The following is a 15184-nucleotide window of genomic DNA, read 5'->3' on the forward strand; positions in this document are numbered from 1 at the left end:
GGGGCAGGGAGCAGGACGGGTGCTGAGGGGCCACCCCTTGTCCCCCCGCCAGGTCGTCTCCAAGCAGGACGGGGGTCCCACGGCCCCAGTGAGGTGCCGGGGGGCTGGTGCACCCTGACGCTGGCACCCATGGCCGACGGCGGGGCCGAGCCCCAGGATGAGGACGAACACTCGGGGGGCCAGGACCCCGCGGACCCACAGTGCCCCGCATCCAGCCCGGGCCACGGCAGGTACCGGGCAGGGGCACGTCCCCGTGTCACCCCCTGTGTCCCCAAACTGGGGAGGGGGCTGTGACCCCCCGCAGGAGACCCATTGCTGACCCCATTCCCTCCCCATCCCCAAGGGTCCTCCTGCTCACCGAGGACATCGCAGCCAGGAAAAGACCCCGGCTGTACCGGGGCACCCGGGCCAGCCCCAGTCACCCATGGGGACCCAAAAGCCCCTGGGAGCTGGGGGGTACCGGGGGGGGCTGGGGTCCACGGGCAGGCAGGGTGACGGGGCTGTACGCCCAGCTGCTGCGGGAGATGGAGATGGAGGTGGAGGAGCTGCAGCGGGCGCTGGCAGCCCGGGACGAGGCCGTCCTGCACCGTGACCGCCGAATCCGGCAACTGGAGCGGGAGAACCGGCAGCTCCGGAACCAGGTCCGCAGTCTGGAGGAGGAAAACGACCTGCTGTCCTCCAGGGGTGGCCGCGGGGGACCCTTAGCCACCGCTGCCACCGCCACCAGGACCCTGCTGGCCTCAGGCACCGGCTGCATTGGTAATGGCAGCGACCGCACCATGGGCTGGGAAGGGGATCCAGTTTGTGGGGTGGCACTGGGACAGTTGAGGGTGAATGGGGACAGAAGGATGGAAGGGGACAGGCACAGGCTGGCAGGGCTGTGGGGGACAGAGGGGAGCTGCCCGGTCCCCCCCACCCGAGGACAGGGTCTGTCCCATGGCTGAGACCCCCTCCCCGTGTCCCCACAGGCATCAGTGACAGCAACATCCAGTTCCTCAAGGGGCTCGTGGGGCTGCTGGAGAGCAACTCCGCCATGCAGGTGGGTCTCAGTCCCCACGGGGTGGGGGTCTGGGGACAGCTCTGCCCCCGTGTCCCCAACCCACACAGCTCCTCACCCCATGGAGGCTGGGGACCAGCTTGCCCCCAGCCCCCAGCAGCACTGGGATGAGCGGGACGCCCATGGCCAGCCAACCCCCCCTCTGTCCCCGCAGGTTGGGGGGCTCCAGCCCTTCTCTGCTCCCAGCCCTGGGGAGCAGGGCTGTGCCCCCGCCGACGTCCCGCGGAGCCCCCCGGCCTGGCGGCTGCGGGCAGGGCTGCGCGGCAGCTTCCCCCCCTGCCTGGGCACCGAGGAGGGGGCTGGCAGCCCGGCCGCACTCACCGACACCGCCTGCCTCTGGGAGGAGAGCCGGGGGGACACGCTGCCCGATGGCACCCCGCTCTGGGCCTCACCCATCGAGGTGTGTGGGGGCTGGCCGGGGCTCCTGGGGTCCCACCAAGGCTCCTAGGGTCCCACCAAGGCTCCTGGGGTCCCACCAAGGCTCCTGGGGTCCCACCAGAGACCTGGGGTCCTACCAAGGCTCCTGAGGTGCCCCCAGGGACCCGAGGTCCCACCAAGGCTCCTGGGGTCCCACCAAGGCTCCTGGGGTCCTACCAGAGACCTGGGGTTCTATCAAGGCTCCTAGGGTCCCACCAGAGACCTGGGGTCCTACCAAGGCTCCTGGGGTGCCCCCAGGGACCTGAGGTCCCGCCAAGAGTCCTGGGGTCCCACCGGAGACCTGGGGTCCCACCAAGGCTCCTGGGTTGCCACTGGGCACAGCGCTGTGGCTGGAGCAGAGGGGACAAAGGGGTTCCCCCAGCGCACAGGAGAGGCAGCCCAGGGGTTCCCAAGGGATGGAGGGGGTCAGGGGAGCCCAAGGATGGAGTAGGGGTGTCCCCAGGCTCCATCCAGGACCCAGACGAGAACTCTCCCCCTTGCCGCAGGAAAACGGGAGGCCCAAACTGGAGCTGGTCCCCAACTCAGGGGTCTACATCACCCACCCGCAGCTGGACGACCTCTCGCAGGTCTCCACTGACAAGCCCAAGCTCATGACCCGCCGGCTGCTCGATTACTTCTTCTCACGGGAGACGCTGGCCCGGTCATCGGCCACGGGGCAGCGCATCGCCCACAATACCACCACCATGGAGCGGCCCCTCCGCCTGCCCGTGGCCGTGGTCAACGCCATCAAAGGTAGGGGATGGGGGGGCGGAATGGGGGTCCCTCGTCCCCTCCTGGTGCCGTCTCGGCCATGGCGGTGGGTCAGGAAAGGCCACGGTACCACCTGTGAGTGGGGTCGGGTCCCCCCTCCACCCCGCAGAGTACGTCACCAAGATGTGCGGCCGCGGCTGCAACTTCAACGCCGTCATCAACAGCAAGTGCGGCACGTCCCGGCGGGCTGTCAAGAAGATGGTCGTGAAGACGGAGTGAGCCGAGACCCACGGGACAGCCACGGCCCTCCAGCCACGCGGAGGGGATGAGCCCAGAGCCCTCCGGTGCCGCAAGATGGGGAGAGGGGACAGGGAGGGACATGCCGGGGACGGTGGGATCGCACCCTTGCGCTTACAGAGGGGCTGGAGGATTCACCCTGCAGAGACTGGCAGGCTCAGCCCCACGTCCCCGTGGTGGGAGAGCCCACGGCCACGCGTCCTGCTCCCTCCAGCAGCAGGGAGCGGGTGCTGACAGGGGCAAGGGCCGGTTGGAGCAGGGAGATGCCGGTGCCGTGCATCTTACCGGCCGGTGATGGGGTTGGGATCGTGGTGCCGGGGTCCCTGGGCACAGAGGGCAGAGATGGTGGCCATGGCCATCCCCGGCAGCAGAGCTGCTCCCGCACACAGCAGCAGCTCCACACATCCAGCCACAGCCCAGGACTGTTTTCCTGTAAATAAGTTCATTTCCAGCAACATTTGGGATTCCTGTAAATAAACTCCACTTTCTTTCTGCCCGAGAAGTCCGGCAGCTCGCCCTCCCTGCAGCCGCACCGAGCATTTCGCCTTCAGCTCTTCACCGCCGCGGTTGGCTCTTGCTGCGGCTGCAGCCAGCGCAGCCCCAGTCGCGGCAGTGCCCAGCCCAGCACCGTGGCTCGCACCATGCCGGCTCGGGAGAGAAAGGACCCTCAGTGGCACACGCTGCACTGGATTTGCCTCTGGTGACTAAATTTATTTAGCAAGGAAAGCTCCCGGCTGACTCCACACCGGCCAACCAGTTACAGTTAATAAAGTATAACAGATCTGTCACGTAATCCAGAAAACAACCTCGGGCAGTTACAACTAAAAAATAAAGTGAATTTGTTTAATTTAAAAGCTCAAAAATAACAAGCCATATGTTTTTTAAACATGTAGTAAACACAAAAGCAATATAATCTATGATACAATGTACACTGTACACAGTGGGGATGGTGGACAGCACACAGGGGAGGAAAAGGGGCTGAAGTCCCAAAATTCAAAAGGAAACGCCTCGGCACTTGGAAACAGAAAAGTGGGGAGAGAGAAATCATCAGAGAGAAAGAAACCTCTTCAGTATTGGAAAAGAAATGTTAGGAGAAAAGGGGGGCAAAGAAGATGGGCAGCATCTTACGGAGAAATTAAATAAAGATTAAAAAAAGCACTCACAATACACAGTGTTCGTAATTGGGAGCAGGGAGCGTAAGGCAACGATCTCCATAGAAAAAAGGGACCTTCCAAATGGGGTTATATAGATATTTATAGCTATTTATAGACTTTAAATATAAAGTAGGAATGTGCTGTGGAGCTTCTCCCGGCCCGCCTGCACCGGAGCGTCCAGTCCCCTCCGTGCCCAGCTCCCACGTGGCCGTGAAACATTTTGCCGGGCTGCGGGCCACCACCGGGCCGCTCCGTGGCCCCAGGGATCCACAGGGAGGATTGGCCCCTTGCACCCTTCAGAAAGGGCTTCTTCTGCGTGGGGGCCCAAGCGGCATCGGAGGAAGGACAGGAGGACGTCCCTGAGGGCTCCTCTCCGCGGACGGCCACGGCCGGGGACGCTGGAGTGCCGCGGCGTCACAGGCTGGTGCCCTCGCAGGGTCTGTCTGTGCAGGCAGGGAGCCGTGGGGCAGCTCCCGGCCCTACAAGTTCTTGGTGACCAGGTGGGTTTTATAGTGCTTCGTCAGGTGGTCGCTCCGCATGAAGCGTTTCTGGCACTGCGCGCACTCGAATCGCTTGTCGCCTGCGGGGAAGAGCAGCGGCAGTCAGGGGATGGCAGCTGGCATGCCAGGGCCCCGGCAGCACCATCACCAACCTGCTTTTGTCCCTGTATTCCCCTAAACCAGCCATGGTCAGGAGAGCGGGGACTTCCCAGGGTGGCAGCGACACCCCCACGACAGGTCCCCTTTGCAGCCCTTTACCCCAGCCCCTTCCCGTGACAATTCTGTCACCACCATCATCTGGAGAGCCCAAAGGCAGCAGAGACCCCCCCCAAGTTCTCCAGTCCCTCCCAGTAACTCAGTTAAATCACAAGAACAACTTGCGGTGGCCTAAAATCATCCCAAGTCCTTGGCTCAGCACATCCCCTTGGCTCTTGCAAGGCTCAGGACCCTGTACAGGCTGGGCCATGATTCAGGGGGCTGCCCCGGGAGGGATGGAGGGAGGGGGCCACAAACCTGTGTGCGTGCGAGCGTGCCGCTGCAGCTCGTCACTGCGTGTGAAGCGCTTCCCACAGAAAACCCAGTTGCAGACGAAAGGGCGCTCGCCCGTGTGCAAGCGCACGTGAGCGCGCAGCAGCGAGGTCTTTCGGAAGGTCCTCCCGCACTCCGGGATGTGGCAGATGTGCTTCTTCTTGCCCGAGTCCCCCGGCCTGGCGAGGAAAGCCACAATTAGCCTTGGAGACGGGTGCCGGTCCCGCAAGGCTGGCCCTCTCCCTCTCCGTGCTCACCTCTTCTCCCCGTCCTTGCAGTTGGGGCAGGTACACGCCATCCGTCGCCTCTTCTCCCCTGGCTGAATCTCTCCGGACAGCGCTTGCTCCATCTGGAGCTGGATCTGGGTCGGGCTGAGGCCGCTGATGGTCAGGTTGTTGCCAGACACGTTCTGCACAGTCAGCTGCTGCTGGCCTGGGGAGGAAAAGGGGGAGTCAGGCTCTGCCCGTCCATTCCCGGGGGGGGCCGTGCTGCGCCCACGCGCTGGTGCCCAACGCATCCGTCCATGCTCCTCGTGCGGGTCCTGCCGAAACCCTCTGGAAGCGGCTGGCTGGAGGAAAGACCCCCCCGCGTGCGGGACAGGACACCCCAGGTCTCGACACCCCCAGACCCGCATGCAGCACTGCCACGGCCCCCGTGCCCCGCCACGTGCTGGTCCCCAAGCGGGGCCGGTAAGTCCCTTTTTTCTGAATATACTGTGCGGTTTTTCAAAGTTTTTGGTTTGACCCTTCGGGGTGGGGAAATGACCAAAGAGGAAACAAAAAAGAAACTTTGAAAAAACGTGCAATATATTGACCAAAAAAATGGGACTTACCCCGGACCCTAAGGGCCGCTCCACGCTCGGGTGCTCACGGAGGCGGCAGCCTGGGCCTTGCACAGCACCCGGCAGCCGTGACGGGGGCTGGAAAGAAGAAGACGGGGTCAGCGTCAGCAAGCGGGATCGCTGCTCTTGGGGCAGCGGGGAAGAAGGAGGAGGAGGAGGAGGAGGAGGAGCGGGACCTGACAGCAGAGCAAAGAAGGGGTGACTGCAGAGAGGGAGGATGGGATCAGGGGTGCAGGCAGAGCAAAGGTGCCACCATATCCACTGGGAGGGAAAGCGCGAAGCCAAGAGTCGGGGCAGCCCTTTGGCAGCTGTGCGAGACATGCAGCTGCTCGGGAGGCGGGCATGTCCTGCCTGAACCCAAGCTGAGACCCGACTCGATTCGTGTCATTCACAGGCAGCAGCCAGCAGGTCCTACCGGTCTCCCCTTCGCAGCCGGGGCTGCAGCAAGGGCCCCCCGCCAGCCTTGCGGCACATTGAGGGCAGCAGCACAGACAGCAGCAACATCTGCTTGTGGCATCTCCCCGACGCTCACGGCTGGCCCCACATTTACACGCAAAGCAGCAATTAAAAACCCCCTTAAAAGCAAGCCCAGCGAGGACGGCGGCCTGCTGTGGAGCACGAAACCACGCTGGCCCGTGTTTTATGCTGACATCGTTTAGTCAAGCAAGAAAGAACAGCTTCCGACTGCAAAACCGAGCCGGGACTCCTGCCGGTTCTTGCTGAGAGAGAAACCACCGCACGGCAGCAGGTCTTTCTGGATCAGAAAGCAGATAAACTTCCCTCAGACACAGCTTCCTCCCCTCGGCTCCCCGGTGGCAGCCCACACCACTGGCCCTGGGCTGGGAAAGTTTGCTGGGCAGGAGGGGAGGACAGAGCAGCTACTGGGATGTGTTTCTCCTGGCAGCGGGGAGATGAGCAGGCAACGCAGGGACAGACGTGCGCCAGGGCTGTCTGCGGCTCACAGACCGCTCCAGCCACTGGCTAGGGTCATGTCTGGCTATTTTCGGCTTAAGGAAGACACTTGTCCCATGGAGGCAAGGGGCTGAGTTCACTCTCAGGGAATAGCGATCTCTCACTACGCAGCACAGAGCTTGTGTGTGTGACTGAGCCTATCCTGGTTTGGCTACTGGAAGCCCAAACCAGCAGCCGTCGCACCCGGCGGATGCAAGGAGATGTCCCAGCCCCGGGACCAGGACCTGGCAGGGTGGTCTGCGGTAGGGGCTGCTGGCCCAGAGGTGCTGCAGGAGGGAAAACCCCACTCCATCACGTCCCTCTGCCTGGCTGAGTCCCAGCTCCCCAGAAAAACAGACACCCATCTCGCCCCAAGGGCCTGGGCACAGCTCAGCCTTCCCCTGCACAGAGCTCAGGAGCAAACAGAGCTGGTCTGGGCTCTCGGGCAGCCGCAGCCCCTGCACTCAGACATGTCCTGCAGCTCAGCACGACCGCACAGCCTGACCCTGCAGGCGGCTGTCTCCGCTAACCGCCCTCTCTGACACATCTTACCAGGACAGGCTTGGAAACACCCAGCAGAGCCACCAAATAGATACCCTACAAAACACTCGGGGCCTCCTGGAGCGACAGGAGCTAGAGAAGCTGATGACATTTACAGTCAGCAACATTCAGCCTCAGGGTACAAGGGATCTGTTTACAAAGCTGCAACATCGCAGCTGCAAAGTGTCCTGCTGGGCGGGGGGGGGGGGGACTTTCTGTCCTCCGCATCGGGGAGCTGCCTAAATCCTGCTGTCCCTCCCACCCCATCGCAGAGCAGGGCGCAGCCCACCTCCAGTGTTGGTGATGGTGACAGGCACACCCTGGACTTGCACGCCGTTGATGTTGATGGTCTGCATGGCCTGTGCCGCGGCCGCCAGCTGAGCCGCGTTCAAGCTGATGATGCCTCCAGCAGGGGCAATCTTTGGCAGAGTGCGTTCCTTGCGCGTGGCTTGTTTCTTGCTGCCGCTCCCCGTGCCGGGGGTGCGGGACACGGGGCTGCTGCAAGAGGTCGCAGATGGAGCCACTGTCATGGCCGAGGCTTCCTGGAGCAGCACTGTCTGCAGCTCACCCGACGGTGTTTTGAAGTAGACCTGATGGGAGGAGAGAAGAGGAATGAATGAGACCAGCCACTGCCACCGGGCAGACCCCTCTCCACCGCGATGGTCGCCCTCCCCACACAACCCAGGAATCTGGGCCTGCAATGAGCCAAAGAACAGCAGAAGTTGCCCGAGCATCTGAAGATCCTTTGTGGGCCTCCTGAAGAAAGGTCCTGGCCTTGAGCAGCAGCAAAGGGCTGCTTCGGCCTTGTAGCCTGGTTTCCAAAGGCAACACTGAAGACACAGTGCTACGGGCTGTGAGTCCCAATCCCCCACCTCCCTTCATCTCCCAAGAGCTTCTGAGCAGGCTGGCTCATCCCAACCCAAGCTGGTGGCACAGCAGAGATTTCAAGGACTACAGGTCCTGCAAAAGCAGGTGGCCAGAAAGGGAGACTTAATAAAGCCCTGTTGAGGGAACAGCTGTGTTCCCAACCCTTCTTAGACATCAGAGAATCCACACAAGTGGTGCCTAAACTGGATGCCAAGTTGGGAATGTCTGGCAGCTCACAAAACCCTTCAGCTTTCTAAAGCCTGGGTGAGGGCTCAGAGGAGAAACAGGGCAGAGGGACCTTGCAGGAGGACACAGGAGGTGGTACCTGTGTAGGAGTGGGTTCCGTCGTCTGGATCTGGAAGTTCTGGGAGGATTTTTGGGGGACGGTGGGGAGCGTGGCGGAGGCGGCCTGGACCACGCGCAGGGCCTGCTGCGGGATCTGCACCACCTGCGACTCCTGCTTGGGCTGCACCACCTGTACCTGTTGCACCACGGCCGGCTGGCCGGAGCCCGGGCTCTGCACAATCAGCAGGTTGTTGCCCGCCTGGATGATGTTCTCCGCTGTGGTCTCTATTAACACCGTCTCTACTTGCTCGGCCACGGCCACAGCAGCAGGCTGGGCGGGCGACATGGCTTTTTTCCGAGTCTTTTTGCTGGGCTTCGAGGGGCTCTCTGCAAGGATCTGAGCCTGCGTGCCCGGCTCAGCGGTGTTCACCAGGTTGTTCACGGGCAGGGTAAGAGTCACGTTGCTGCCACCGGCTAACTTGACCACGTTGCTCGTGCCCTGTGCAGGCGAAGCTCCACCCTTCTGCGCCGGAGCCGGTTTGATGGGCACGGGCTTGTGAGAGGAAGAGGAAGAGGTGAGAATTGCTTGATTCGTGCCTGGAATAATCTGGATCTGGTTGGTGAGGTTGGGCTGGACCTGGATGGTCTGTCCCCCCGCGGCCTGGATCTGGGGCACCGCCTGGTACTGGATGTTGGCGGACGAGCGGGTCCCCTTGTTGATGACAGTTGGGTTCTGAATGGCAAAAACCAGCTGCCCCCCGGGGTAGGAGGTGCCGACCTGAGAGCCCTGGATCTGGAAGAGGTTCCCTTTCGACGACAGGATCCCAAAGCTGTTCTTACTGGAGCCCAGAGGGAGAGGAGCAGGTTTGATGGGGACGAGTTTGCGAGGCGCTGGCTGAGGAGGGGCAGGAGGAGTCACGGCGGCTTCCACTGCGGGGGGACCGATTTTGCTACATGTCGCTGCGAGCAGGGCTAGAGGAGATGGCTGAGAGTCCTGGGGAGCCAGGAAGGAGACGGGTAAGTTAGAGACAGGGGCTTGTGCCAAACATCTGGAGAGCAAGTCAGTGAAGGAAAGGGTAAATGCTCTCGGAAGCAATCCAGTCCACGCCAATGAGACACCCCTTATTAAGGGAACGGCTTAATTACCCATACCACGTGTGCCTTCAGCTAACCCTCAGTCACGCTGCTTTTAGCCATCAGGATGGCGACTGCCTTTTAATCGTGTGCCTATGTTCTTACAACCTCTATAAAGGTGCAAATACCCTGCAAGTCTGCTGGTATTTACACCCATTACACACACCCTGGCGTGTCACAGGCAGTTTTAATTCCAAGACCACCTTGTGATATCAGCTGCTAATGTGACCTAAGAGGTCCTTAAGGAAAACACAGCGTGGGGAGGAGAAACACCACTCTGGAAGAGTTGGCATCGGGGTTCGGAAACAGTCCAGAGTGCCTTTCCCCAGCCTGTCCTGCAATCAGCCCTCCTCCAGACACAGCAATGCTGGCTACAGGGGAGGCAGGAGGGGCCAAACGATGCAGTGTTTGCTGTTCTGCACCCCAGGACACTTCCCTCCGCCCCAGTGGGGAGCCAGGAGCCCGCCGATGCCCCCGTACTCACCTGGGCAGTGGAGGCGGCCGGCTGCAAGTATTCACTGGGGCTGACAGCAGCAGTCGCAGCCATGCTGTCTCTTGATCTGCAAGGAAGCAGCAGAGAGATGGAAGAGTAAGACCAGCAGCAAGAGCTGAGACCGCAGCTCCTCGGTGTGCCCAGCCCATGGCCCCGATGCCCAAGGGACTCTCCCAGTGTCTCCCTGCATCACCCAAAATGTCACACCTCACCCACATGCCTTCAGCATGGGGGGGGTTACAAAGGGGCTAGAGAAATCTCACCATCTCATCACCTTCTCCCCGTACTTTCCTTTGACCTTTGTTTGCCACCAAAGGGAAATGCCAATTATGGTGAGCAACTGACTGCAGCCCTCACTCATTTGCCTGCATCCCAGCACAGCCTTGACCTGAAGCCACGGCCCACCCCAAGGCTAACAGAGACCATTGCTGCCCTGCAGAGCCACCCCGCTTCAAAGCGGAGGCAGGCACGCCGGGCGAGCCGACGGCTTCCCAGTTCCCAGCCCACACCATCTCCCTGCCGCTTGTTTTTCTAACTTTGGGAATCAAAAAGGACAGAGTTTTGGTACAGAATCCTGTTTTTGAAGGCTGGAAAAACATTGTTTCAATTATTTCGGTATGTTGTCAGTGCTGAGTGTTTGTTAAGTCGTTATGTAATTAAAAGGTCACTTCGGGGAATAAAAAATGCTGCTGGTGCTGGCTAGCAGCGGGACCTCAGGAGGCTGAGAAAAGACGTCGGCAAGCGGGGAGGAGAGAGCAGCAGCAAGCAGCACACGGACAGGAGGTGCCCGCAGGAGCCAGGGCCACGGAACCTACAGCGGTTAAATGGGAACTGCGCACTGGGGAGAGGAGAGGGGCGAAGTTATGGTGGAGAAGCCAGTTGCTCGAGGGCCTTGGCAGGCAAAGGCAGGTGGGAAGGACGCAGGGCAAGCGGCCACGGCTCCTCCGATGGTGCGGTGGGAGCGTGGGATGAGGCAGGGCCACCCCGAAGGGCAGCTGCAAGGAGGGGGGCGATTCACTGCCCCTGCGGCTTTGCTGCCTTCCTCTGTCGACGCTTTCCTCAGGGAGGAACAAGTTCACAATCTCCGATGCTCATCACTTCTGCTGCCCTGAATGCCGCAGAACGATAACACTGAGGCTGAGACTCTTCTTGCCACCAGGGCAGCTACAACAGTTTCTTTTTAAAGGTTTAAGACAGCAAAGCCAGGGAAAGAGGCTCTTAAACCCTCACAATTTGCTAAATCTTTTGTTCTGGACTAGAAAGACATTTCATCCTTGACATTTCCTTTGGCAAATTCCCCAGTCATCCCCATCCAGCAGTTGCTGTATAGCTCAATAGCTTGATAATATTTGCCTAGATAAGGTGCCAGGGAGAACTTGTCTGAGCTCGAATGCTCTTTATTACTGCTGCTGACAATGCCCTGACTTTAAATGGGGAATTACGGCCATCTGAGGAATATGGATGCTTGGGGTTTACTCTGAGCATCTCTGAAATGCAGCCCCAGTGCAGGCGAGCCGATAGGAAGCCAGCATTGTGGTATTTACAGAGATGCTTGGATGGCACGAGCGATGGGAAGCACTGGCAGAGGACAAGCAGTACAATGAAGATACAAAGTCCCGGATGGCTTATACCACATCATACCAGCCAAAAATTAACTGTTGTGTAAGCACAGCTAGTGGCATTTTGCTGCTTACAGGGACCAGGCAAGAACTGTGTCCCAGGACTGTGGCAGAGCACTGCTCTCTGGCTCCGGACAGGCGAAGTGAAGATCTGGCAGAGGCAGAGTTGCTGTTTAACAACATCGCACTCCTGCCCGGGGAGCTGCGGGAGATTCAGGGTTGGATGAGGGACTACACGGGTGAGGAAAACTGGGTGTGGATTTTGTTTCAAATGGAGCAAACTCCATGCTCCGCAGCCCAGCGCAGCAAAGGCTTGGCAGCATCAATCGCAACAGAGGCAAGAGTCATCAGCACAGGCTGGCTGAGGGTGACAGGGCCAGCACCCAACCTCAGAAAGGGCAAACTTGACCTTGCTTGAAGCAGCACCCGCTGCCAGCACATGGCTGCAGGAGCCCTGGGCAAAAGGCACATCTGCACTGGGAAAATAAGGGGTTTCTATCATTTTGAAACTGTCAGCGAGCAGGGATGGTGCAGAAGGCGTACGCATTGCTGCCCAATTCAAGGGCCGGTCATCACATCTTAATACAGCTTAAGGCTGGGAGAAAAGTCCTCTAAGTAATTGAGATGCAGTCAACGCTCACATAAAACCAGAGGTGAGGGCCCTTGGCTCCCCCTGCACCCCTCGGCCGTCCCACACGGCACGGACCAAGACAGACATCTCCCTGGGAATGCGAAGCCTTTCACCAAACAGAAAGCCACTAAGAAACCAAGCGACCGGGCCCCAGGCCAAGTCACCAAGGAGCCCGCTTCCCAAAGGCAGGCAGCTCGCCCCTCGCCAGCACAGGCTCCATGGCTCCTCTCGAAGCTCCACAGAGGTTCTTTCACAGTCCTGCCGTGAGCAAGCGCACAAATCCCCAGGAAGAGTCAGGGCAGAGTCCCAGGCGCCTGGGATGGCATCGCATGGAAATTACTCGCCCCATTCCTTAGCAAAGGGCATCCATTCCCTTGAAGCCACTTGCTGCCGCTCGCTGTGGCAACCTCCCAGAGAAGAAAGCATCAGACGCTCGTACCCAGCAAGCTGGCCTGCGATAAAAGGACGCTTTCTTCCCAGAAAGCCGGGAGCTTGTATGGCTGCCCAAGTTCAATGGCTGCACCCTCCCTTTCAGCAGAATTAGGGCACTGCTGAGGATTAACAGCCCTGACTACAAATAAGAGCAACGCTGAGCTGGCCAGAGAGAGAGACACATACCAGGAGAGATTCCATTAGCCCGAACAAATAAATAAGGATAATGACTGGGGGAGAAGCCCTGTGTCGCCGCAGTTGCGGTGTAATGCCTCCACGAGTTTCTCACTTGTACAATTTATGTCTGAATCCAGCAGCGACAGTTTCACATCCTGAGGGTGTAACGTGATATAAACCTGCTTACAGCGTGGTGAAACCAAACGGGTACCAAAGCACGCGGCTTCACTCTCCACGTATCTGCCCAGGACAGAACTGGGAAACCGGACTGTCACTGCCTGCAGGGAACGTTTCTGGATCCACCCTGGGGGATACGGACCCTCCTGAGAGGCAGGAGCTCCCCGCCAGCACCCTCTCACAGACGTTTACCATGAAACTGTCACCCGCTCTGCGTTACACGCTTATTCACGCCCCACGAAGAATTTGCTGAGCAGTTCGGGTCCAGTTCGCCCTTCTGTAAACGCCCAGCCAAGCCTCAAGCGGAAGAGGACTCTCCCTTAAGGCAACTGAAGAGCACCGATTCATAAAATATTTTTTTTCTGGCCATCCTCCTCTTCCTCAGCTTGTCACAAGTGCAGTTTTGTATGGAAACCATCTCCCTACAGACTGGAAACAACAGCCGCCTTACCCCTTGCCTGCCTTCACCCCTGTAAAAGGGCAAAGCAACCAAAAACTCAGTGATTTCTGGCACAAGAACCGTTTCCTTTATTATGTTCCTCAAATGAGCACAACCAGGACTCATTCCTGCCCCAGGACACACAGACCAAGTGCCTTGCACCCCGACCAACTGTCCAGATACCCTGAAGTCTGCCTGACGGCGCTTCAAGGAGCTCGAGGAGCCCACCGTGAGCTCACAGCACACGGAAAAAAAAGTCCACAGGACTTGAGCGATGGAGCTGTAGGAAGAGAAAACTTACCAACCGCGCCAGCCCATGAGACCCCATGTCCAGCCGGAGGAAACGCCTGCTAGCAGCCAGCTGGACCGCTCACACCAGCACGATTGGTAGGTTTGCTCAGAGGCGGCTCCTTCGCTTCTCACAAGAATTTATTTACTTTGGAAACTGTGCCATTATCTTCAATATTCTACAAGAGATATAAAGGGGAGAAATGTTTTTTTCCTTCCTACCCAGGACAAGCCCTTCTCCTTGGGGAGCTGCCAGGCAGTCCTCCGCAGGATCTACAGCTTCCAGTTCATCGGAGGAGACCGGGACAGAGGCAAACGCTGACGAGAAGGTACCTGCCAGTCCTCACAGCCACAACCAACACCCCGTCCTGCAGCTCAAGCAGCACAGGCACTTCTACACAGCTACAAAACTCCCTTTCGAGGGCGTTTGGAAAAGTTTTATATATTTTAGACCATGATTTCAAGCTCTATCACCACGATAGCCTTGTTACCTTCCCACAGCCCCCCTCTGAGAGAGGAAATACTGCATCAATTTATAGACAGGGCACAAGCGATCAGTCCAGGTACTCCAGCTGCAGAGGAGTCTCTGCTCCCCAAAACACTCTTCCCATCTGCCTGATGGATTTTTTTTGGGGGTGCGGCAGGGGGGTGAACATGATCCTAACTTTCAGCACTCGGTTTAAGCCAATTGACGCACCTGATCCGAGTTACTGTGGTTTTAATTAGCACCTTGAGCGTGAAGGTGAATCAGAGTCCCCTAAAATCCATGAAAGACCTCAGCAACTGCAAAAAAACTGCTCAGGATTATGAAGCTAAGCACAGTCATAGGGGAAAACAACACATCTGATGATAGCAGCCCCATTTGTTTGTCATGGCCGTAAGCAAGTATTCAAAGTCGGGCACAAAAGAGCTCAAACACCTGCATATTTACATATTAACAGCAGGAAATCAAGCGATGTCTTAGAATAAACTGGCCAGGATTTCTGTTGTTGTTTTAACTCCTGGTCTGACTCCGACATGCCTGTGACAATGCAGGCGTTACAGCCACTTGCCAACATCAGAGTTTGTTTTCTCCTTCCCTGATGCTGGGGGGAAACTCCCCGGCGCTTTGGCTGCGTTTAAGGAGAAGTAAGAGGAGAAGCAGCTAAAATAAAGCGAGCCAGAAGGCCGTGCTGCCAAGGATGCACCAGCACACTGTGGAAAGACCAGCCTCAGGGAGGAGAGAGCAGCTCCCTGCTCTGCTCATCCAAGGAAGGAGAGGTTTTGAGGCACGGGAGCAAGCAGATGGTGGGGTACACTTGAGCGGCAGCTCCCCCAAAGCAACGACAGGCCCTGGTGGAAACTTCCAGCAGCATCAGTCTGTGACTCCCTGAGCGGACAAGATCCTGTTGCTCTGCGCATCCCCGGGGATCAGAGATAACCACCTCCATCCTTATCTCCCTGCTGCACCCCCAGACCCGGGACGGCTCCCCCAGCTCTGCCCTGCCGCCCCCTCACCCCCGTAGCACCAATGCCCGAGGGGAAGGAACCCAAATCCCACTCCACGTCCCACAGGGATGGGGGGGGGGAGGCTGAAATGCCCTTCCCCACACAGCCCCCCCAATCCCATTCCTCTCAAATTTGGGGCAGTTTCCTTCACAGCCCCC

General features: G+C 58.9%; 2 protein-coding genes across 3 annotated transcripts; one reads left to right on the forward strand and one right to left on the reverse strand.

The window, feature by feature from the left end:
- The first annotated feature begins 35 nt into the window (after window positions 1-35).
- Window positions 36-3282, forward strand: LOC104842882. Its single transcript, XM_010585519.1, has 6 exons — window positions 36-230; window positions 344-759; window positions 969-1039; window positions 1212-1457; window positions 1981-2227; window positions 2355-3282. Exons 1-6 carry the CDS (start codon window positions 130-132, stop codon window positions 2462-2464), a joined length of 1191 nt encoding a protein of 396 aa, XP_010583821.1. The 5' UTR covers window positions 36-129; the 3' UTR covers window positions 2465-3282.
- A 226-nt stretch (window positions 3283-3508) lies between these two features.
- SP2 (Sp2 transcription factor) lies at window positions 3509-13954 on the reverse strand. 2 transcript variants are annotated; one of them, XM_010585518.1, is made up of 7 exons: window positions 13552-13954; window positions 9767-9842; window positions 8189-9142; window positions 7286-7586; window positions 4922-5096; window positions 4650-4843; window positions 3509-4216 (listed from the first exon to the last, which is right to left on the reverse strand). In XM_010585518.1, exons 2-7 carry the CDS (start codon window positions 9827-9829, stop codon window positions 4116-4118), a joined length of 1788 nt encoding a protein of 595 aa, XP_010583820.1. In that variant the 5' UTR covers window positions 9830-9842; window positions 13552-13954; the 3' UTR covers window positions 3509-4115. The 2 variants fall into 2 exon arrangements, with proteins under 2 accessions (XP_010583820.1, XP_010583819.1); XM_010585517.1 differs by lacking the exon at window positions 13552-13954 and having other exon boundaries at window positions 9767-12062.
- Between the last annotated feature and the right edge of the window lie 1230 nt (window positions 13955-15184).

This window comes from Haliaeetus leucocephalus, unplaced genomic scaffold (assembly GCF_000737465.1).
Source record: "Haliaeetus leucocephalus isolate CR32 unplaced genomic scaffold, Haliaeetus_leucocephalus-4.0 Scaffold110, whole genome shotgun sequence".
Classification (NCBI taxonomy): domain Eukaryota; kingdom Metazoa; phylum Chordata; class Aves; order Accipitriformes; family Accipitridae; genus Haliaeetus; species Haliaeetus leucocephalus.